This window comes from Lissotriton helveticus, chromosome 10, assembly GCF_964261635.1.
Source record: "Lissotriton helveticus chromosome 10, aLisHel1.1, whole genome shotgun sequence".
Classification (NCBI taxonomy): domain Eukaryota; kingdom Metazoa; phylum Chordata; class Amphibia; order Caudata; family Salamandridae; genus Lissotriton; species Lissotriton helveticus.
Window position 1 is genome coordinate 122,270,523 of NC_136071.1, and position 24,546 is coordinate 122,295,068.

General features: G+C 41.2%; 1 protein-coding gene across 1 annotated transcript in view; it reads left to right on the forward strand.

Moving 5' to 3' along the window:
* FAM20C (FAM20C golgi associated secretory pathway kinase) overlaps positions 1–24,546 on the forward strand; it is a 327,251-nt gene that overhangs the window by 290,906 nt on the left and 11,799 nt on the right. Inside the window, exons 8-9 of the mRNA XM_078664903.1 lie at positions 17,221–17,302; positions 20,566–20,625. Coding sequence (XP_078521029.1) covers positions 17,221–17,302; positions 20,566–20,625 — 142 coding nt within the window. The remainder of the gene's footprint in view (positions 1–17,220; positions 17,303–20,565; positions 20,626–24,546) is intronic.

Sequence of the window (24,546 nt, forward strand, 5' to 3'; positions counted from 1 at the left end):
GCTTACATTGTAACTATTGTTGAAGACCCCTTCCTGTGAATCAAAGAGAGCACCATGTTGAGCTGCAGATGGAGCTGTATTGATCGCTTGGCGATTACAACAGCCAAAACTTCAGGGTTTTTTTTCTAGGTGGTAAAAACACATTCATTTAGGTTTAACACTAAAAATACAATCCATTGTCTTATTAATAATGTAGTTATGGATGTGCTTGTTCATAAAAGTAATATGTGCACTTCTCATGTGGTACATAATCCTAGAGAAAATAATGGCAGTAAATAGCCACAATTTTTGCAGAAATCCACTAGCCTTTAATTTCTGCTCTCTGGTGTGTGTTATGATAGTTAGGATGTGATCAGGGTTTAATCATCAATTGTATCAAGCTATAGCAATAGAGCATTAATGATTTATAGAACTCACCCTTTCTAAAATGTGTATGTCCACACCTGCCATGGATGTCAACATCCGATTTCCTATGTAAATGGGTCTGCTATTAATAGAATCCCCACTCTGAAGCCTGGTGAATCGGTGTTGAAAATCTAAATATTTCCAAGACTTACGTTGATTTGCTTTCACTCTGTTTAAAATGTTTGTACAGATTGCCCCAGCTGTTGCTGCACTTTATCACTCATCAGGGAGAATAAAGAATTTATACTGTGTTTTGTTCTATGTAAATTTCGATTCTACATTTGATTTGCTCAAAAGCATCACAGATGTGCTTTAGTAATTATCAAATTTGCTTTAGAGCAAAACTGTGTGAATGGAATACAGGTTAATTAATGGAAATCTGAGATTATAATCCGGATTGCATAATTTTCTATAAAGCAAATCTTCATGAATCTGTACTTGAGTTTAAAAAGCATGATGTCATTGTCAAGGAATGGCTAGTAAAAACCTTGTTGGCTTAGTCAATTAATTTCTTATCTTGAAATGCATTTAATTACATACACATGGTCTATGGCTAAAAACTATGTGAGAAATAGAATCAATTTTCTGCACTTTCCAAAGGAAACAACATTATCTGGCAATATGTCATGTGAAGCATTCAATATTATAATAATCTAAAATTTAGGAAATCCAATTGATAGTTTTGAAGGGTGATCTCCTCTCAAAAACTACTGAAAAAAACGTTTTGGTGAAGAAAAGTGTGCTAGAGAATGAATCACAAAATGTTCATGGTGTCATGTTGCTATTACAGATGCCTCTCATATCCTTCTTGAAGTACATTTTTCAATTTAGAGTCAATCGATATTAAAGGCCATCCTTCAAATAAAATAAGAAACGGTGTTACCTGTTACCAAAAGAAGCTTTGCAATAATTGTTCTACTAATATGCTGACTATTAAATGGTACACCATTTTTTTAAAAACCGGATAATCAATTTGGCCACCAGTGTAAACATATTGTACTCATAGATAAATGATGAAATGTCGAAAAGCAGAATCACAATGATGGCATGTGAACATGTGGTTTAGAGGTTGCACACATGTTAATGTGATTTGCGCAACAACCCACTGTGGTGCATCGCCCACTTAATATTATGCAGGTGTCAAATGAGGAATGGTGACTTATTGGATTGGCTTTTAATGAGCTAACGATATTCATTGCAGCAAGTTTTGTGTAAACCATATCAAGTCAAGTCAAATGATCTTTATTCGGATTAACAATACATCCATAAAAGTACATACAGGTAAAAATGCATTAAAACAGTTTATAACATATATAGATAAGCTAATTTATCAAAATAGCAATTAAGCAGCATATATCATAAAGTGCGGAGAGCATAGTATGCAGTACAAAAAGATAGTAAAGGGAGAAACATTATTCTATTAACAACTTAGACATAAGATTCAGGTTATGTACTCCCAAAATAGTCACTTATATCAAAATAGATATACAACTAAATCAATGGGCAATTAGGATAAAATAATTAAATGCAGAAAGTGCAACAATGCCATAGTGCTGTTAGCAATTATCCAAACTCCATGCATGACCTCGATTTCACACATCTTTTTATAAAGCAGCTTACAGTATATATAATTTCATCAGTATGCAGCATTTGGAGAAATTTTAAAGCAAAATTAAAATCTCTGAGGTTATATTTACAAAGGGTCGGCCTTAAATATTGACAGGTATACAGTTTATAAAAGCCACAGAAGAAGAAATAGTGCAATAGACTTTGTTTCCCGCCCTGAGAACAGGGACAGTCCAATTCTTCCAATTTTTTATTGTAGCCTAGGGGGAAGCTGAGCAAATTTACTATGCTTCCATCCCGAAACCTGAACAAAAGGCTCCGATTCCACTTTCCTATGGGTATTGACAAGTATCTATAAAAATTATTCAGATTAATCAAATTATCACAACTTAGGTCAATAATGAGCTGATATCTAATAACACCAAGTTTAATAGACTCAGATCTCAAGCGATCCTCTTTATATAAGTCAAGTAAAGCCCGTTTAATACTGTGCTTATGGGCGGGTACAATAGAATTCGGGGAACTAAACAAGGAGCCCTGACCCACACTCTGCAGGCTATCCTTGACTGCATTGAACCAAGGTATGTGGTGGAAACTATCACTTAACAAACAGTCAGATATTATACTGCGCGTTAAGGACGCTGCTGGATTTAACCATACCTTGATCCAAAAGAGAGCAGGCCTATACCTAATGAAGTCAACAATATAAGACAGTCTCAGTTCGTTATGACAAATAAATGTAGAGGCGCAGGGGACTCCCCCCAGCACCCTCCTACAGAATCTATTTTCCTCAGACTGAAGACCCATGCTTTTGCAGTAACCCCACACTTCAGCTCCATATGTCCCAGTTGGTCGCCATTGGGTGCGATATATGTTAAGTAGGGGTGTTACCACATCTGCCAGTTTCGGTTGTCGGAGGGATAAGATTGAATTAATTGACTTGCCAATTTTATTTCTCGCATAAGCTGCATGCGGCTGCCAAGAACCTGAGTTAGAGAAGAGTAACCCTAAATAGGGAAAAGTGCTAGTGCATTTTAAAATATTGCTACCAGATTTAATTGATGTAATATTGTACTTTTTTGGTCCGCAGTTCATGATAAAGGATTTTTTAAAATTGGTATTTAAACCAAGATCGGACATAAACGCAACAAACCCCGAAATTAAAATGCGTAAAGCATTCGGGGTTCGCCCCATTAGTACTGCGTCATCCGCATAGAGTAGGGTAGTAATGGGGATGCCATTTATGATTGGAACATCCTTAACAATTTTACTCAAAGTGCTGCTCAACCCATTGATATATAAAATAAAAAGCAGGGGGGCGAGTACGCAGCCCTGTCTAACTCCTCTGCTAATAAGAACATCATTGGACAGATCTCCGTCATTATTTATCCGTACTCTTGCTTTTAAGTCCCTGTGTAACTCAGATAAAAAATACACCAGAGAGTCATCCAAACCATAATCAAGCAAAAGAGACCACAACCTAGAACGATTAACAAAATCAAATGCGGAACTCAGGTCCATGAAACCTAAATAAAGAGGGGATTTTTTAACGATAATGTATTTAGCCATAATCAAATTTAAATTTAGACACTGTTCAACTGTGCCTACATGGCTTCTAAACCCCAGTTGACTACAATGAAGAACATTGTTGTCCTCAGCCCAGTTCCTTATCCGTTTAAAGATTACCCTACCAAGGACCTTTAACGTGTTATCGATCAGTGAGATCGGGCGGTAGCATGCAGGATCCGACCTGTCACCTTTTTTAAAGATTGGTACGATAACACTGTTCGACCAGGATTCAGGAAATGAGTTTTCACACAGGTTATTAAATAGGTTGCATAGAAGAGGGGCCCAGAAATTAATTTCTGATTTAATCTGATCGATAGAGAGACCATCGGGGCCAGGTGCTTTGTTACTTGCACTATCAATTATAGCTTCCTCGACCTCCGTTAGTGAAAAGGTCAAAGGTTCAGCACTATTGGGTAGGGGGGCAATAACTAGAGAGGTAACTGATATAGCATAAATTTGGGAAAAGTGCTCGACCCAGGCATCACCGGTTATGTTGCAGTTAATTGGGTTGAAGCTAGAGCCAAAAGATCTTAGGGACTTCACTTCTCTCCAAAAGCCAACTGTATCCTTTAGCGTGGCGGTGCGTGTAAGAGATTCCCAATGGTTAATCACCAAAGCCTCAGATCTGGTGTATAGGGCAATTTTATATTTTGATCTTAAATCTCTTACCAATGGGACATCCCTAGGGTTGGTTTTTAGGGCAGCCCTCAAGTCCCTATTGGCCTTGGAGCAGGAAGAGTCAAACCAGCGTGGACCTTGAACTATATTCTGCCTAGCCGGTTTAGAAGATTCTTTTTTAATGGCTCCACATAAATTGCCAAATGCCTCTACTACAACATCACAGGGGCTCGAGTATGACAAGCAAGTCTCTACTACCACGGGATGTTTTCTAATTACTCTAGCTAGAATATCTTTATTGTCTACCCCTTTCCACACTAGTCTTAGTCTATCGGTAGATAAAGACAGATTTTTTGGCCCACTCTCTAATTTTGCTGCAACCTTCATGGTCTGCGGATTATGTAAATATATTCTAATTGGATAGTGGTCGCTATAAGCAGAACAGATGACTTCTGCTTTTAAAATGATGTCACTTAATGATGGGCATGTAAATATATAATCTATTGTGGATGCACAACCATGACCCACAAAGGTAAGGGTTGTTATGCTATCAATACTTGAACCCACGATTTCCAGTGCATTTAGTAAGTCACGGGAGGCTAAAAGATTTTTCAACTCCTCACCGTTTTTACATGGTGGGCTGCTACGATATATATGGGCATTAAAGTCCCCTCCGATGCAAATACCATCAAAAGGCCCATACTTATGCCTTTCCATAATGTCATCAATGAATGCAAACAATGAGATAAAATTATCATTAGGGTGAGTTACAAAATCATTATTGTAAAAGTTAATAATGCACAATTTCAATCTATTAAAATACTTAATAGCCATAAAACATTTACCTAAAGTAGGGAGCAATTTGGTTTGGACCCCAGGTTTTATTTTGGACCAAATGGATAGACCCCCACTAGGCCTACCCATATGGGAGGGGGTAGCTTTTAAATTGTAACAACAGAAGCCCTCCATTGGTGGTGACATTATACACCAAGTTTCTTGCAGCATCAATATATCGCAATTATTTTCAACCCAGTTTAGCCATTCTGGAATTTTTAATTTCGATTTTAGACCTGCTATATTCCAACTTACAACAGATAATTCAGAATCAAGGGTCTTTCTTTCTAAAATCAAAATTTTTTGACTCGTAACCGGTTGAGGCAAAGGTTGAGGCAAATATTGGGGAACAACCTGAGATTCAGAAGTTGGCGACAGAGATGGTACAACAGGGTTAGGCAAAGATGGTCAATCTTGCAAATCTAAATCCGACAAAGGTGCAAATCTATTGAACATATTAAGAGGAAATGGGGCCGGTTGGAATTGCATTGACGATGGCTGAAAGTACATAGGTGAAGGGTGAAAGTGCATTGGTTGAGGTAATGGTTGTGGTAAAAATTGCACAGGAGGAGGCCGTGGGTGTCTTGCCATTTGTCTGTAGAAATAACTCAGGGGTAGCATGGTTACAACAGTAGAAATGGCAGAACAATTACTGTTTCTATGTAGAAGGTTTCTCACAGTCCCTGGGTTCTGAAAATTAAGAACTATGCAGTCGCCCTCTTTATCTTTAGTTAAAGGACCAATCCACGACACCCTACGTGCCGATAAAATCTCTCTAGAGATATCATAACCAACGCCTTTATGTTTAGTCAGCCAATCTATGCATTTGTTTCTTAATTGCACCCAAGATTCCCCCTGGCTCTCCCTCAGCTGTGGTACACCTGCAAGAACCAAAACAAAGGGACAAGCATCTGGAGGCAGGTGTAATGCCGGCCCTTGATGCTTAATCGATTTGTTTGACCCTTGTTTACCAATACCCTCAGTATTACTTACAACAGTCGATCTCAACGCTGTCGCCGGTTGGATAGAACCACTCTTACAATTCGGAGCAGTGTTAGTATAGTTGGTAATGAGGGAGGTTGTAGTTTTTCTGGGAGCGGGTGTAGGGGTAGGCCTAGTGGTCAAATCTGATTTTGTTGAATGTGGCCCTCCATCAATGGATCTTGGTGGAACTGTAGGTAACACAGTAGGCAGCGATAAAGTTCCGGGGTTACTCAGAACCCCGCCCAGGAGAATAGAAGTTTCCTGTTTCTTTGCAGACAGAGTGTTACTTACAGATTCCAGTTCTTTTATAAGACGATCGGCCCTAATTTGGTCCAAAACAACTGAACCCCTCTTTTTTGTATCACCGTTTTTGACCAAATTGTCAAGTCTATCAAGTCTTTTAAAAACATTATTAAACTGACTGATCATTTGCTTTTCTATCCGAATAAAAATAGTGTCCACTATAGTTTCTATAAGGTTCGCATTCTGTCTTGAAAGATTGTAGTTATCTCCCATTAGTGTTGTTTGGGTCCAGACAGTGTTAGAACTCTCACTCGAGTGAATAGTAGATGCGACAATAGTACTGCCCATATCTGCTTGATCTTCATCCTCCGTAGGAACAATTTGTGTCCCTGTGGATTTCTGTTTATTCCACAAACTTTGGGGTGTGGGCTGATTCTTATGGGTTAACGGTTGTTTCCTTTTATTGGCACTTTGCTTAGTGGTGCCTCTTTTACGTTTCTCACCTCCCGGTTTATTGCTACTAAGTTCTAAGCTGTCCAAGGTATGAACCTCATCAGATGAAGCTATTATGATAATTGGATCATTTTCATTCTCATTTAGCGGGGCTACAGTATGTGTAGATATATGTGCCGGTTTTAAGGCAACACCTGCCGATGAAGAAGAGGCAGAGTCCTGTGCTATATAAGTGATGGTATCTTCGTCATCTAGGACAGTGGGCACATCAACAGGAAGATGTGACGGCTTAACAACAATAACTGCCGGGGTTATATGCGTATTCCCATAAGTACTACTTGTACTGTTTATTGTTACACTCGAATTAAAATTAGTGGAGAATGGGCCCATAGAAAACCTCCTCTCAGTCTCCACAATCTCATTGAAGGCTGTATCTATCAATGTCTCAAAAGATGTGATGAGAGAGACGGAGGTATGAACACCCTGGGTGGTAACATCAATGTTATTAACATCAGGCGTATGATCGCCCATTTTCTTATCCAAGTACAGTGCTCACCTTGAAAGAGTACAACTTAGGGACGTGGCCCGCCCGACCACTGCAGACCACTGACGGACACAGACGGCCCGCCCTTTACCCGGGCTGCGCCCCGGGCTGCGTCCCGTGCGCGTCCCGCGGTCCGCGGTCCAATCCCTACAAATAAAGAAGGGTTTCCAAGGGGGCGTGGCACTGGGAGGGGGCGCGGCTCCCCCGGGAAGAGGACACAGCTGTAGGTGTTTGAAGCTGTTCCTCGCAGTCCCGGGACCGCGCCTCTCGCCTCCTCTGCGGCCTCACGCTCCTCACGCTGGAAAAGGTATTTGCACAAGTCCCAGGGCAAAGCTACTCCTGTAGCGCGAATAAACAAACAGGCTGTGTCAGAAGGAAACTCCTCTCACGAGCGGCACCCGCGAAGCGGGGGCCGCGAGGAGTAAAGAGCAGGCAGATGGGGCGGGCACTGGGAGGGGGAGGGGCTCCCCCGGGAAGAGGACACAGCTGTAGGTGTTTGAAGCTGTTCCTCGCAGTCCCGGGACCGCGCCTCTCGCCTCCTCTGCGGCCTCACGCTCCTCACGCTGGAAAAGGTATTTGCACAAGTCCCAGGGCAAAGCTACTCCTGTAGCGCGAATAAACAAACAGGCTGTGTCAGAAGGAAACTCCTCTCACGAGCGGCAACCATATCTTAAATACACCTTTGTACTTATAATTGTAAGTTTTCTCCCTTTTTAAGTTATTTTTTGCTCCCAGATTCAAGATATTTTATTGTCAATGTAAATAACTATATTATCACTCTTGAAAGGGAGCAGACATGCATATACATCCCATTTGGTACAGACAGAAGCTCCTTTCTTGATTGAAGTTAAATAAAGACTGCTATTCAGGAAATCTCCCAGATCTTATTAAAGTAACTTAGTATTAACAATTGATTGTATTGAAGGCTCTGGCTTTGGTCTTTGGGGTTGCAAAGTGCACTTTCAAAATGTTCTAACGGCAAATCTATGAAGGCTGATGCAAAAAAGAAAAACAATGCCTTGTGTTGGAATTTAAAATATCAAAAGCATACGTTTATCACCTGCGGTTGGAGGTTCTTGTCAATTGGAAGCTCCTGTCTACAGAATCTTCCGTCAATCATCACAGGCTCTACACAGATTTTAGTGTCTGAAAAGTGTGGATGACTTTAGTCCATTTATGGGAGTGCATAAGGTAGAAATTAGCTGAAGAGTATTGCTATGTTCAATGTAGTCAATGAAAATAGCGAGTGGCTAGACACACATGCCAGATTAGGTTGCTAACTCCTCTTTCGAGCCAAAACAGGAATCCTGTATGATGTGGTAAAACCGCATGTACTAATTTTGCATGTGATATTATCCCAGGTTTTCCAGGGACACATTTGCCAGGTCAAAATTGATATTTTTTGTCCCTATAAAAAAGGTCTGAAGTGGGGGAATTACCACAGAAATCAATGGAGTAACACAGATTTCCCCAATATTTCCCCATTCCATAGTGGAATGTTTGAAATCTAGGGGTAATTTCACATCTAAGTACTACCAATCTCTCCGCTATCTGTAATTTCATGTACAGAATTACCTCATCAGAATTACAGATGCAGTTGTACTGAGGTCTGAGAGACTAACCACAAATTATAAATATATTATGAAAAATAATCATATAAATGAATGACACCCATTTCAAATCCAGAATGTGGAGGACCTGACAAGTTACTTAAACGAAACTAATATAAACATTTGCCACTCCCATATTAAGCAATAAGTGGTCTTACAGTAATTTCTAAATGCGGAGAAACAGAGGTCCACCATATTGGTATCCTGGTTACGAGTAAGATTGTATCTGCAGGGCCACAGCTTATGAAAGATATTCAATGCCATTAAGGAATCCTACCTTCCAGAGACAATAATCGGTCAAAGTTTTAACCATGCCCGAAACCTGGCAATGAGAAAATTAAGCCACATAAATGTCTTGTAACTCAGCCTCCCACAAAAAGAAACCACACAGCTCCAGTTAGTAAATTGCGATGGACCAAGCAAATGATGAACCTTAAGTTAAAGTGAATCCAGGGCTCAGAACCTTGCTCTACCAATTTAAATCATGCGGCCTGACCATTAAAAATGTGGATACAAGTTTGTGCAGTCCCATTAAAGTCACCCAGAAACACACACAGAAAAGAACAAAAAGGGCTCTAACCGTCAATTGATTCTTACCTTCTAGATACAATCCTTCATAATAGAAGTATCTGCAAGTAGAAGCTGTATTGCCTGGATTACTCTAACCCCACATAAAGTATTATACAGACATCTCTTATTTGTATATGTTTGAAAAACAGTGAAGATCTGGTAAGCGTTGTACCGAATGCAAGGACCATCTGCTTCACAGAAATGTTTTAATGTTATTTCTTACCACTGATTCTTCTTGAAAAACCTTGGAACAAAGTTTTCCCATATATTCTTTAACAGTTAAAGGCAATTTCAGTGTGCTGAAGAGCCCAGAGATACTTTTAACACTGTATAAATCATCTCAAATACATTGAAATATGTACAGTAATAGGTAATAAAACCACCACGCTGTACTTTATCTATTTTCTGAATGGTCTGTACAGAATCTTAAGATAAGACACAATATTCAGGGAGAACTTTGCAAACGTTCCTCCAAAATCATCTTTATTAGTGTGTGCTAGATTCAGAAATTAAGACTTCTGCCGAATTTGTGATTTCCTTTTAACTATGCTAATTTTGAGAACGTTTGACAGAAAAATATAGCAGGTGAAAAGTCCAGCAAAAGGTTTTTGCTGAAAAAAATCTCCCCTACAACCTTCAACCACAGATTAAGTTTCGTGAAGTTGGAATCCTGACATGGTTGTGTGATAGAAGTACGCATGGTTAAACCACGCGTGCCTCTACCACGCAGCCTAAACCATGAATGCGTCTTAACCGCGCATTCCTTTACCATGCATGCCTTTACCATGACATTTTGTGGGGTAGGCATAAATTATAAAGGGGTATGTGTGGCTAAGCTCGCCACTATCCCCCACGCCCTCCCCTGTGATGTTCCTTAAAATGCCCCAACCCCTTCCACTGTCCTAAAACGTTCGCCGACCTAAAAACAACCTCATCTACCCATTCCCCTCCCCCTGTCCTAAGGCCTAAACCCCTGGCCTTTTACGTACACTACCCATGCGTTGTCCCATAAACTACCCCCACCCCTTACACTGCCCTAAAACTTACCCGACCCCCCCAGTCCTGAAAATGTTCCCATCTACCCATTCCCCTCCCACTGCCCTAAGGCCTAAAATCACTATCCCCCACCACCTCCCCCTGCGATGTTCCTTAAATTACCCCAACCTCTTCCACTGCCCAAAAACCTACCCCGACCCCTGCCTTAAAAACGACCCCATCTACCCATTCCCCTCTCCCTGTCCTAAGGCCTAAAACCCTGCTCCATTACATACACTACACCGACCTCCTTGCCCTTGCGCTATCCCTTACACTACCCCACACCTTCCACTGCCCTAAAACTTGTCCCGACACCCAGCCCAAAAAAACGACCCCATCTAGTCATTCCCCTCCCACTGCCCTAAGGCCTTAAACTTTGCTCATTTATGTACACTACCCCACCCCCGCTGTCCCTTTAACTTTTCCAACCTCTTCCACTTTCCTAAAACCTACCCTGCCCCAGCCCTAAATATGAACCCATCTACCAGTTCCCCTGCCAAGCCCTGAATTACAAACTCCCTACTTGCCCCCCCCCGCTCCCGGTCCTAAAAACAGAACTACTCCCCCAAACCCAGCCCTTAAAGCTACCCGTAACCCCTCCTCCCCTGAAAGCGACCCCCAGGCCCGGCCCCAGACCCTCTTACCTGTCTGAGTCCTATTTCCGTCCCAACACTCCTGTTAGCAGTCTCAACCCATCCCAAACACTAGAGAGCATTTGCCAGAATCACGCAGAAGTGTGGTTTAGGCAAATACGTTGTTCGGGCAAGTGTGGTTATGCTTGCGGGCTTCCGGAACTCGTGGCTCTGGCCGCGTAGTTCCGCATGTTTCCCTCCTGACATCTTTATGAATAGGCAGCGTTTTTGCTTTTGTAAAACACAGTTTGTGAATCTATAAATTTACACATCCTTGATATATACTATGTTCATAGTCAAAATTAGCTACACCAATAAAACAGATTAACCAATTGTCCTTAACATGTTCTTTGGTAGCCCATATTTTCCCATATTTAGTAAATGTGGACAGGCCATTACTGCCCTTTGCATGTCCACAGCTGCCAAAGTAACTGTACATAGTGGTGAAAACACATTTTTCTTTGTCATTTACACTGCATCCCACGACTGAGACTTAATATTCTATATAAGAAAATTACCTTGGCTAGGGGCAGTAAAAAGCAGTTTATCAAGTGTGGGCATGGAGCACTTATTTTCTTCCTGTCAAGCCACTGAACAAGTGCAACATAAACTAGTAAGAGGGGCATTGTATAACCTATACCAGAAAGAGCGAGAAACATCTGAGAAATATAAACCTGCCATCATAAGATACATTCCCCTCCTGGTACAGGGTAGCAGGCTTAATAACATGCCGCAGAGATACCTTACAAAAAACTTGGGGAGGTGGAACAGACGTTTGCTCTTTCGTCTTAGGGATGGTAGTATCAGATTCTCCTTATCATTTCCACTGGGCTTTAACAAAAACTTAGAAACCTTGCAATGTCCCTGTAACCGAGGGTGTAAGCAAACCTTGTTACATTTTTTGTTCTTTTGTGGTTATTATGCTAGATACACAAAACTTTATTTAATTCCATATTTTAAAGAGCATGCCATGATGGATTTTAATCTAGCATTTAAGGAAATATTACTCTTGAATTGTGATGAAGTAATTTTTAGAGTAAGTTGCTTCCTCCTAGCAGCGACACGTTCTCGAACAACTATGAATATGCCTTGAAAACTGAATTATTTGTATAATAATGTGGTTTGCACTAGTGTCTGAATATCTTTTTTGCACTTTGCACTTTATAGTTGTCTGCACAGCACATCGGCGATATTTTGCACATAGCCAATCAGCGTATATACTGTTTATATTATATACATAGCCTATCAATTTACACCATTGTCTACAATCACTGAGTGCCAGCCCAGTTATAAAGTGATGTATTTGCAACGTTATGATCGTTGGTCCCTATCAAATTCAATTGCCATGCATCCATTTCACAAATTGACTGTATATTTTTAAATTGTTTTATACTGTTTTAATCATTTATTATGTGGATTGTGTGATAACTTAGTACTTTTATGTATGTTTTTATATATCCGAATAAAGATCCTTTGACTTGACTTGATAAGAAAATTATTAGAAAATAATTAACCTATACTGTCTTTTTCTACAATGTGGAGTGTCATTATGAGTTCATCTTGAAATTTCCATTTAAAAAAGTCACAGATCATATCAACTACTAATGGGACAACTAAAATTAAGATAACTCTTAACTGGAACCATTGCTGCTTTATAAATGATTTGAGTATGGCAAGTTCATACATCATACTATATTGGCACAAATATTCCAAAAGGTAGAAAATACATTATCTTATATATGAGATGATGCTGTGAAATATCTTATTCTTTGAAACGGCATAAAGCAAGTTACACTCTTTCCACCCTCCATTGAAAGAGCGGCGCATTTAATCAGTTATTCAAATGTTTCAGTCTGTGCTTATCACTGTGAACACAGGCCTGCATTTTATTAACCAGAAAACACTGTGTAGTTTGCCAAAACAGAGAGATAAGTACAACACATCTACGGGGAACATGTCAGCGGGCTTGTTTCTCTGTGTGTCGTTTATATTTGTTTAACACTTAAAGGGAAAATATTGGGACATGTTTAGATTGTATCTAAATCGTTTAAAGGATTCCCTTAATATAAAGCTTTTCTTTCCACCCCCTTTATTTAAAATGTTCCAAAACGCGGTGTTTGTCATGGCTTCCAGTTTTTGCCGAAATACAGCTTTTCCTTGTAACTAGATAAGTTACTTCCTTCTCAAATTCTATATATGATCTCTAATGAAGGGTTTAACTGAAGAGGCCTCGGATATTCGATCAAATCATTGCTCAGCTCAATCTGCGAAGATAATTGGTGGACTTGTAGCAGAGCAAAGCTGGTCCTGGCAGACTGGCATATTTTGTAATTTACAAATGCTTTCTGGAGTTTCTAAAATAATAGAATGCAGCTGAAACTCCATGCATGCAGCTTGCACACTTTTTGCACTAGTGCATAGGTGTAACAAATGCTCTTGTGCATTGTTTTTGCACGGATAAATGACACACGTTGGGTACTAGTGCATAGTTTTCAAACAGATAAATTAGACACATTAGGCACTGATGAATAAGTGTAAAAACTGTTTTTTTACACTGTCTTCGTATGGGTAAATTAAACACATTTTGCACTAGTGCACAAGTCTAATATTCAAAGGCCCCTGTACAGTGTTTAGTGCCTCTTATTTTTTTAATACAAAAACCAAAGCTGATCTATGGGGAGACTTATTAGAACACTGTCACAAATATGTTTTTAATAATCAGTCAACAATATTAGTATGATAAGAAGCCCAGTGATATTGCCTAAGACCTAGCTCGCACTTTCATGTTTTAAAAAGGGCAACAATGTTTTATCATTTGCTTTTGAGACACAGTAGAACATATAACAGCTAGAGTGTGCTCACTATCTTGTCCATAAATCTTTATGTACTTCATACTAGAGTTGCTCCAGTTGCTTTAATAGCAATAAGAAAGCAAAAGAGCTTTAGCTCCATGTTTGCGCCAGTGCAAATGTATGCAACCTGCCCCATGTCTTCAAAGGGACGAGATTCACTGCACCTCCTTGGAAGAGGCCACAATGTGAAATAAACAGAAGGGGCGGTGGATGCGGCTTGGTGCGAAAAGGTAGCTTAGTAGTATTGCAATTGACTTGTAGGGGTGCGTACAACATGGAAAATATGAATGGGTTCAAAATGTTCAAGAAGGAACAACAATCCCACTCCAGCGAGTATTATTTTCTTCCACCTACCTAGGTCCTGCAAAGTTATGAGAATTACAAGGAATTCAAATCTGCCATTAGGTGCTATATTTTGCCATAAAATGTGTCTTTGTGTTAATTCTTAATCGAGGATACATTTCACGCAAACAATATAGTGCAAAAACACACAGTTGCTGCGAGCAAGAGATGCTGGCATTCTGGTTGTTTGCAAATATTCCCACACTCCCCTGCTATAATTTTACAATGAATTAAGTAGTATGGCATAAATGCATAATTTCGGACATTTTGCATAGCAAGCGTTGCTTGAAGTTTCTGGAATTATGCAAATTACACTGGGGTAATTTATATTTCACCGTCCTAGGCCTTAAATATATTTAGATTTGCAAGCAGTGTATAAATGGTATGATGCATAGGAGATTATATGTTCCCCTCAAAATCGGGCAATTATTTACTTACAAGAAGCAATTTCAGATTTCAAAAGCATATTTATCAAGGAAGAAGGCATTACTTGCCATCTGTAAAGATTACAGGTGACTAAAGATGTCTGAGTGACGTGGGGTCCAAAAGATTAGGAAGTGCTTGTAGGGCTGCATGAGGCCTGTCACCTGCTGCCATCATGCTTCCTTGGCGGATGTATGACGTTACAACGCATACTTTTACCACGCCTACCATTACCACGCATTTTTTACAACGCAGGATCCATTACAACGCATACCATTACCACGCATGTATTTACAACGCATATACCTTTACAACGCATACAATTACAACGTAAGTATTGGTAAGTATATAATATTTTTAAATATTTATTTTAATTAAAATTAATATAATGTAATTTAATTTAATTTAATTTAATTAATTTAATTTAATGTAATTTAATTTAATTTAATTTAATTTAATGTAATTTAATTTAATTAATTTAATTTAATCAATTTAATTTAATGTAATTTAAATTTAATTATATTTAATTTTTACCCTGTACCCTTTTACCCAAAAACCCCAAACTGACCCTGAACCCAAAAAATACCCCTTTTACCCAAAAACCCAAAACTGACCCTGAACCCTAAAAATACCCCTTTACCCAAAAACCCCAAACTGACCCTGAACCCTAAAAATACCCCTTTACCCAAAAACCCAAAACTGACCCTGAACCCTAAAAATACCCCTTTACCCAAAAACTGAAAACTGAAGTTGAACCCTTAAAAATACCCCTTTACCCAAAAACTGAAAACTGACCCTGAACCCTAAAAATACCCCTTTACCCAAAAACTGAAAACTGACCCTAAACCCTAAAAATACCCCTTTACCCAAAAACTGAAAACTGACCCTGAACCCTAAAAATACCCCTTTACCCAAAAACTGAAAACTGACCCTAAACCCTAAAAATACCCCTTTACCCAAAAACTGAAAACTGACCCTAAACCCTAAAAATACCCCTTTACCCAAAAACTGAAAACTGACCCTGAACCCTAAAAATACCCCTTTACCCAAAAACCCAAAACTGACCCTGAACCCTAAAAATACCCCATTACCCAAAAACCCAAAACTGACCCTGAACCCTAAAAATATCCCTTTACCCAAAAACCCAAAACTGACCCTGAACCCTAAAAATACCCCTTTACCCAAAAACCCAAAACTGACCCTGAACCCTAAAAATACCCCTTTACCAAAAAACCCAAATAATATTTTTAATAAAATAATATACTTACCAATACTTACGTTGTAATGGTATGCATTGTAAAAGTACCTGCGTTGTAAATACATGCGTGGTAATGGTATGCGTTGTAATGGATCCTGCGTTGTAAAAAATGCGTGGTAATGGTAGGTCGTGGTAAAAGTTGCGTTGTAAAGGTTGTATACCTTCCTTGGCGTCACAAGCTTGCAATACCGAGTTGCGTTATGTGAGCTCTGTTGCTCCTTCTTCTCAGACCAGGCTCGAAATTACCCTTGTGCTCATCATCTTGCTCTGTAAGGGGTTAGCACATACAGACTAGCAGGTGGAAGTCACACATAGTGCCACTATTGATTAGTATCTTTAATGACCTTCATGGTTCTTTGTAATGTTGAAAAGAGCCCACATGTTTGGGTTAGCCTTGTTGGCAAGTGAGCATTCTCAAGGCATAAAGTGTTTCTGTCAAGGTCATAGATGCAAGCCCACATTTCAGTGAATTATGACTAGAATGGGCAGACTAGTAACAGTATCTGATATGACAATATTATTGAACTGTATGTAGATCAGTTCCATCTGTGACTTCCCAAGAAATGGATCCCTCGAGACAGCTTAATGGCCAAAAGACCTGACCTTAATACCTTGGCTGTTTCAAACCGAATATACTATTATCCTTGATAATACTGAACCACAATATGGAATCACTTCTCATTTTTCATCGGTTATACTAATGGTAATTCTTTGCTGAACTCCTGTCCCCTACCACAACATCCCAAACTGGTCAGTGGGGTCATAGCCAACAAAATCGATTTCCCATAAAATCCCGGTCCTTTTCAATCTAGTGTTGAAGATGTGTCAGCCTCTGATATCAGCTACTTGACCCTTTGATCATGGTACTACAGCATCACTCTCACCTCCTCACTCTGGGTCCGTCTGGATTTAACTGGCCCGACACCATGATGACTGCGCTTCATGGCTCTCACTGTGGCACAAAGTGCCCTGGAGGTGTACGCACATCAAATAACATCAGCTTTTATATGGTACAGACACACATTCACCTGTGATTGGGGCTTCAATTTTGTTCCTACAATCCACTCAAAGACATGCATTATAAAAATATCGAGTTTGCTTGATGCAAATGAAACAGGTATTGCTGGTCACGTCGAATTTCAGGTAGCTTTATCCCACCAGGCTTTTATTCTGAGCATTGACTGTTATTTTCATTGCTTCTAATAGGGTTTTTCGAAGTTTCTAATTGTTTTCAATCTGAAGCTTAATATTTGTATTAATGAAATATACTTTTTTGTTTTAGGAAATATGGATCGTCATCACTATGAAACATTTGAGAAATTTGGCAACGAGACCTTCATCATTCATTTAGATAATGGAAGAGGGTAAATATATATCCTGAAATACTTTGTCAATTTTTAAAAGCATTAAAACAGGCCACTCGCTTGAATGAGCTGCGTCTGAAATCCAGGAGATTATCATCATCAGAAACTGAGACAATACTCTACATTTTCATGTGCTCCTGTAAAAAATAGAAAGTGGCGGAGCTGCACGCATGTTGGACACAAGCACAGCCCAACAGTTGGTGCTGCTGAGCACAGAGAGTTCAGGTATCTGTTAGTCATGTGCTATAACAGCCCAAGAATACTAGATTTGGAGGCATGACAAAGATAAACTTACCTTCACAAAGTATGTGCTTCCATTGGGTCAAACTAAAATTACATTCAGCCACTTTTTAGGTCAGTTATGCACCAGGGCCATGTCTGCCTTTGGATGGGTACATGTAAATTGACTTTGTTAAAGCTCACAAGTTGCATACTCCTTGCTGCTGTTGCAGACTATCCTCATTCTGTTTAATAGGTTTTGTTTATGTACTTCTCCCAAATGCACTGAGCATCTCAAAGGTATTCAGGCTGCCTTAACATGCTCCTGTACTCATGTAATCAAAAGAATAAAACACGTGAGATGAAGATTTAATTTTCAAGTCTGGTGGATATGTTTTACAATGCCCTATATATTTTTTTTATATTTCTTTTTATTGATACAAGGCATTCCAATGAGTGCATAGAACAGAGGCCAGACATTTTCACACATCATTACAACAAATCAAAAATACTCGGGGGGGATGTGAAAAGGAAAGGTGGAGGGGGGGGTTAAGATACTGTTACAGACAAGAGTCACGGGGATGCTAGTATATCCAAAAGAGGGTCAACCGGTGGTACACAAATCTCACCCCTGTAATGATTCCACAGCCCCCAAATAGTCACCCATTTACGGGGTCAGCCTCTGGCCAGGTATACGGTCTTCTCCCGAAACATACACCAGTCCATGCTCTCTTTCTATTCCTCAAGCGTAGACGGTCTTCCGGATCCCCACTGCTGTGCAGTATTCCGTTTAGCTACAATTGTCCCTAGAGTGGCCCACTTGGTCTGTGCTATGTTTAGATCTGTGGGTTCCCAGATATTAAGGAGACATCTCCTAGCCCCTGGTAGCAATGTTACCCCTAACACCTCTCGCATAACATCATGTATCAAACTCCAGTAATCCACCATGTAGAGCCATTCCCAGAGGATATGGAGGAACGTGCCCACCTGCCCACATCCTCGCCTGCACAGACCTTCTTCAGAAAGCCCCATCCGGACCAAGCGTGGACCTGTGACATACACTCTGTGTAATATTTTCAACGGGACTAGCCTCAATCGCGCCAGAATCGCTACCTCTTTCGGGGAGGACACGGCCGATTGCCAGTCTTCATCATCCAGTTCAATACCATCTCTCATCCATTTATCCCTCAACTCTAAGGAGATCCGCCCTGTGATTGATCAATTTCCTATATATGAGGGAGATAGTTCTATCCGGCAAATGCCCATCCAATATCCTATCCTCCAACGGCGAGGCCTTGGGCAGCTCCTCCTCTGCCGGTACTGCCGACTGCAGCGCATGCCGAACTTGCGCATAGCGGAAATACTCCATTCCATTCAACTCAAACTCAGTTTGTAATTCAGCAAATGTCTTAATCCTGCCCTTGACCCAGATATCCCCAATTGTAGCAATCCCTATCAAGTCCCATCTATCGAAACCTTTCGTGTGCCAATGCTTACCAAGCCTGTCCGAGTCAAATAGTGGAGTGGCCAGCGTTAGGCGGGCTTTCCACCCCAAAGAGCTAATGGTGTCGTGCCATACCCGCACCGCTATCTTCGTAGGTCCAGTCAAACTTTCCCCCGCCGACTTGGTATATAAAGCTCTACTATAATTTCCACCCGGGAGTAGCCATCTGTCCATTGCGTATCCAGGGTCCGATCCGGGCCCATAAGTACCTTGGTTTATAGCTGCCAATTGAGAAGCCCAATAATACCTTCTAATGTCAGGGAGGGCGATACCACCGTCATACCACGGTAACGTCAATTTAGCCAAAGCAATACGAGGCCTACCCTCCCACAATAAACTACGCTGCACCCTCTCTACCTCTCGGAAATAACTGGCTGGGACCAAGTCTAATGTATTCTGAAGGGCGTAAAGAAAGCGAGGTAGAGAAATCATCTTAAAAAGGGCCGCCCTCCCCAACAGGGAGAGAGGCAACTTCCTCCAACTATTTGCATCACTTTTCAACCTAACTAAAGGGGGGGAGGAGGTTTCTCTCGTATCGGACTATGGAGTAAAGACATCCGAATATTTATGCTACGTTTATGTAATAGCAATTAAAAAATATATACATGCTAGAGGGAAAATATGTTTCCTTTTATGCATATGTTAGAAAAAAACTATTTGGATTATTTTTTGAAAGAAAGGTTATCATGGGACTTCTTTGGGAACATCTTTGCTCACCTGTAAAATGATTTGTAAGCAAAGAAGCATGTTACGTTTATTTATCAACTGTTCCATAATTAATTTGCCTACATTTCCTACTGTAGCTAAACCATAAATGGAATATGAACTTTTGTTGTGTTTCCTCCTTTAGTATTGTTCAAGCAGAAGAATGATTTACAGTCTATTGGCCCTTTTTTGCCCCGGGGCCAAGTTTGATTAAAAGGCCCTGTTCGCTCCTTAGTTTCCGTGGTACATAACTTTTTTCAAAATTATTTCCACCATATAGAACTTCATTTTTCCTGCTCTTTGCAAAAGTAGTTTATAAAAAATTTGTAAATGGCTCCAAAGGGGGCTTAGTCGGCAAAAACGGTTGCAAGTTATCGCTGTTGCCGAACTATACCCAGAACTTTCAGTTTAATGTGTAGAAATGTTCAAACTCACAGACCGCAGGGGCAAGCGAAGCCTTCGTTCATTTTCTCACCTTCTCAGTGCTTGAAGGGAGATAACAGGGACACATTTTCAATTTTCAATCTGTGAAATTACAATTGAATTTTGAAGAGACTGTGCTGCTCTGTCCCTGCTTATCTGTGTATGTGTGGCCTGGAGCGGAAGTAATAAGGAGCGATCCCAAAGCCAAGAGTGCATCCTTCCCACCCCCTCCCCCTCATGTTTTTTCAGAGATCGAGTTTTATTTTCCTCCGTTGGTATCGTTGAGCCTCATGCTCCATTTTATGTTAATTCACGATATCTAGTGCTGTGATATGGTAGTCGCTTGTTTGTGCTGCAGGTGACAAATCTAACCACCTTTCCTCATGTGTTGTGACTGTATCTCTTTTCACAGGTATGGGAAGTATTCACACGACGAGCTGTCCATCCTGGTGCCTTTGAATCAATGCTGCAGGTACGTTTTCAGGTGGTATGGTTTAGTTAACACACCATCCATTGATCGTCGTTGATGATGTCGTGTGCATCATTTTCAGTGACGTTGGTGGCAATATTGTCTTTAACCCCTTGCGTGCTCGTGACAAAACCATTCTGTCACGAGCCACTGTGGGGCTGTGCTGGTGACGGAATGGTTCCGTCACGGCCCGGCCGCCGCGCCTGCGCGGTGTTGGTTTCACGCCTGCGCGGCGTGTTCTATTGAGCGGGCGGGGCCGTGACGGAACCATTCCGTCACAAGCACACCGCGGCTCGTGACGGAGTGCTTCCGTCACGAGCATGGCGGCGCCGCACGGCCCCCCCTGCCCCCTAGCGCCGCGGCGGAATTACCACTGCGGCCAAGGGGTTAATGGCAAGCACTTAAACTTTTTTTTTAAAGCATAAATTTCACATGTGATAAAAGAGAGATTATAATTCTTGTTTCCAGACATTCTATATTGGACGTTAAGTTCCAGGTCCCTAAAAATCAAAGGTTCTTATTTGGCTCAAGAGACATTATCAGGGAAATTACATAGTGCACCACTGTGCATGACAACAGCTTATCACAAACTTTAGCAAACGACAAACGATTATATGGGCGAATTTTGCGAATCAGCGGTCCGCAAATTTGTGCAATTTCGCAAAAAAATCTGAGAATTCGTGGATTTTCCCGCGAAATCGTGGATTTTTTTGCGATTTGCACCATACTTAACTGGAGTACTTTCTACTGGCTAATCAGTAAGTGCTACCTCGTTGGGTAAATGTATCGTGCTTTTCCTACACTACAGCTGCGTAAAGGCCCAGAAGAGTTGTCTCCAGTGACCCCGTGTGTCTGTAACTTTGCCACCGTGCCCATAGGCGCCGAGGTCCCTCGAGTGAGCTGTCCATCACAGTGGGGAAAGGGCGGGAAGAGGTTGCATAGCCTAGTGTGTGTGGGGCCGGGCTTCTGTGCGAGTTCACATGCCTCTCGTTTATAAAGGGTCAGAGGCCGATCAGCGCAGCAAATGAGGAGAAAGCAGTAAGTGCTACCTCGTTGAGTAAATGTATCGTGCTTTTCCTGCACTACAGCTGTGTAAAGGCCCAGAAGAGTTGTCTCTAGTGACCCCGTGTGTCTGTAACTTTGCCACCGCACCCATAGGCGCTGAGGTCCCTCGAGTGAGCTGTCCATCACAGTGGGGGAAAAGGCGGGAAGAGGTTGCATAGCCTAGTGTGTGTGAGCTGGGGCCGGGCTTCTGTGCGAGTTCACATGCCTCTCGTTTATAAAGGGTCAGAGGCCGATCAGAGCAGCAACTGAGGAGAAAGCAGTAAGTGCTACCTCGTTGGGTAAATGTATTGTGCTTTTCCTGGACTACAGCTGTGTAAAGGCCCAGAAGAGTTGTCTCCAATGACCCTGTGTGTCTGTAACTTTGCCACCGCGCCCATAGGCGCCGAGGTCCCTCGAGTGAGCTGTCCATCACAGTGGGGGAAAGGGCGGGAAGAGGTTGCATAGCCTAGTGTGTGTGGGCTGGGGCCGGGCTTCTGTGCGAGTTCACATGCCTCACGTTTATAAAGGGTCAGAGGCCGATCTGCGCAGCAAATGAGGAGAAAGCAGCCTCCTGGTCACTGGAAGTACAGAGGGATTGCGCTTGAGAAGCTCGTGGATGCCTAGACCCCCATCACGGATTAAAGCTAATTGTAGACTGTAGATCTGGGGAGAAAGCACACTTGCCTAGCATCGACCGTGCTCACTAGATTCTTGGGCTGATTATAATGCATTACTGAATTTGAGCTTCAACTCGGGCACCTGTTATCTGTAAGTGCTTCCTGCTGAGGTTTAATTTTAGTGACAGGAGCCTCGTTGCCTAATTGTAACTATTCTCTGACCCTGCTTCGAGGGTCAGAGCAGGGTCAGAGAATAGTTGCAAGTAGGCAACGAGGCGCCGCTCAGGAAGCACTTACAGGGTTACAGCAGGTGCCCAAGTTGAAGTTAATTTCTACAAAGAAATTAGCTTCAATTTGGGCACCTGCTTTAACCCTGTTAGTGCATCCTGAGCAAAATTCGTCCCGCTCGCAGATTCACAGATTTTGCCGCAATTTCGCGCGATTCACGGATCGCAAAATTGAGGAAAATCCACAAAATACGCAAGCGGAACGAATTTTACGCCCATGCTTAGACATAATGCACCAATAATAACATTATCTTTCTATATTCTGGTTAAAAAAAAGTCAACATACTCAACATATTCATGAGCAGATATTTCTTAACAAACTAATGCATCTCATGTCCTCTAGGGGTGCAGAGACCTACGGCCTATGCCCAACACATCTATTCTTCCCATTCCATACGCGGCGAGCAAACCTGAGGTGCAGTCTCCTCAAGGGAAGATTCATCGGGCAACAGCACCGAAATGTCAGCACTAAACCCACAGGGCCCGATTCACAGAACTAACTTAAGACAAAATCCTAAACTTACTACCATTTTGGAATTCACAGAAGGCACTTAATCATTTTGGTATTCACAGAAGGCACTTACTCATTTCAGTATTCACAGAAGTTAGGAATCCTAACTTTACTACTCCTAAACTGAGAAAAATCCTAACTTTAAGACTTTCAGTATTCACAGAAGGCATTTAGGAGTCCTAAAGTTAGGACTCCTAACTTGTGTGAATACCAAAATGAGTAAGAGCCTTCTGTGAATACCAAAATGAGTAAGTGCCTTCTGTGAATACCAACATGGTAGTAAGTTTAGGATTTTGTCTTAAATTAGTTCTGTGAATCGGGCCCACATTGTTTGAAGCATATAAAAGTGATATATAATAACATAAATCGTGTGGTATTGAAAATACTGATTCTTTGAGTTATTCTGCTTCTTACTCAGTTGAACTCAGCAATATTACAAAGGCAAACACAATAAGTGAAATAGAGGGCTATAGAGGAATAAATGCATCGACAAGCAGAAAGGTGACATACCATGTCCCATGACCCTTTAATGCCCAGGGCGCCAGTCCAAAACATGTTGTTTACATGTGGATGTATCCACTCCGTAGTTACTCCCACAAGAAAGTAGCAAAATTATGCTCCTCCAGCAAAATATCATCATGCTCTTCTTAGGTAATAGGAGCCACCTTGCCAATCTACGGAACAAATAATCTAGTCGTGGGCAAGTTTTATGCTATGACGAACTTGGGAGATTTCAGCCTTTGTGAATATGGCTGACATTTCTAAATTTCACTCCATTCCAGGCCCTACTAAAAAATCTACTGTCCAAGTCACCCCCTTATGATTTCCTGCTCCAGTAGGCCTTTTCGTCAAGACATACTGGTGCAGATCAGTAGAGTCTGCAGCCCCACCACAGCCAATAAGTAGGAGGTGCTGAAGAAGGTCACAGGTGATGATGTGGGCTGTGGGTGAGTCAAACTGGATTAGTTCAAATGAGAGGCATATGGGCAGACCACAGTATGGTACAGGCAATCCTTGCAAGGGTTTGGAGAAGGAGGCAGGTCCTCACCTCAGTCTTTTCTATGTGGGGAAGTGAACTCAATACCAAGAAGGGTCAGTCCACCTGTTCCCCTTTATCACCATTACCAGCAGTGAGATATTTTCTTTTTCTATGAAGGGCTACTGATACTAGACCCACTTTTTGCAAAGTCCAAAACTGTCCAAAGTATTTTAAAAAGAAAAAATGTGCAGGCATTTGACACTCATAAATCAGCACAATCCTAAACTAAAGTCCAATTACTAAAATCCGGTGATAACCTACTGCATTAAGTAATGGTAAAAAGAACGACTATATGTATACTCGATATGCATGCAATATAATGCAAGAAACAAATAGTACTGCACGTACCCACCTTGTAGCAACAGCTGCTTGTTTTGGTTGAGCCTCCTTGTAAAGCTACAAACTGTTCTTCTGTTAATCTGTTTA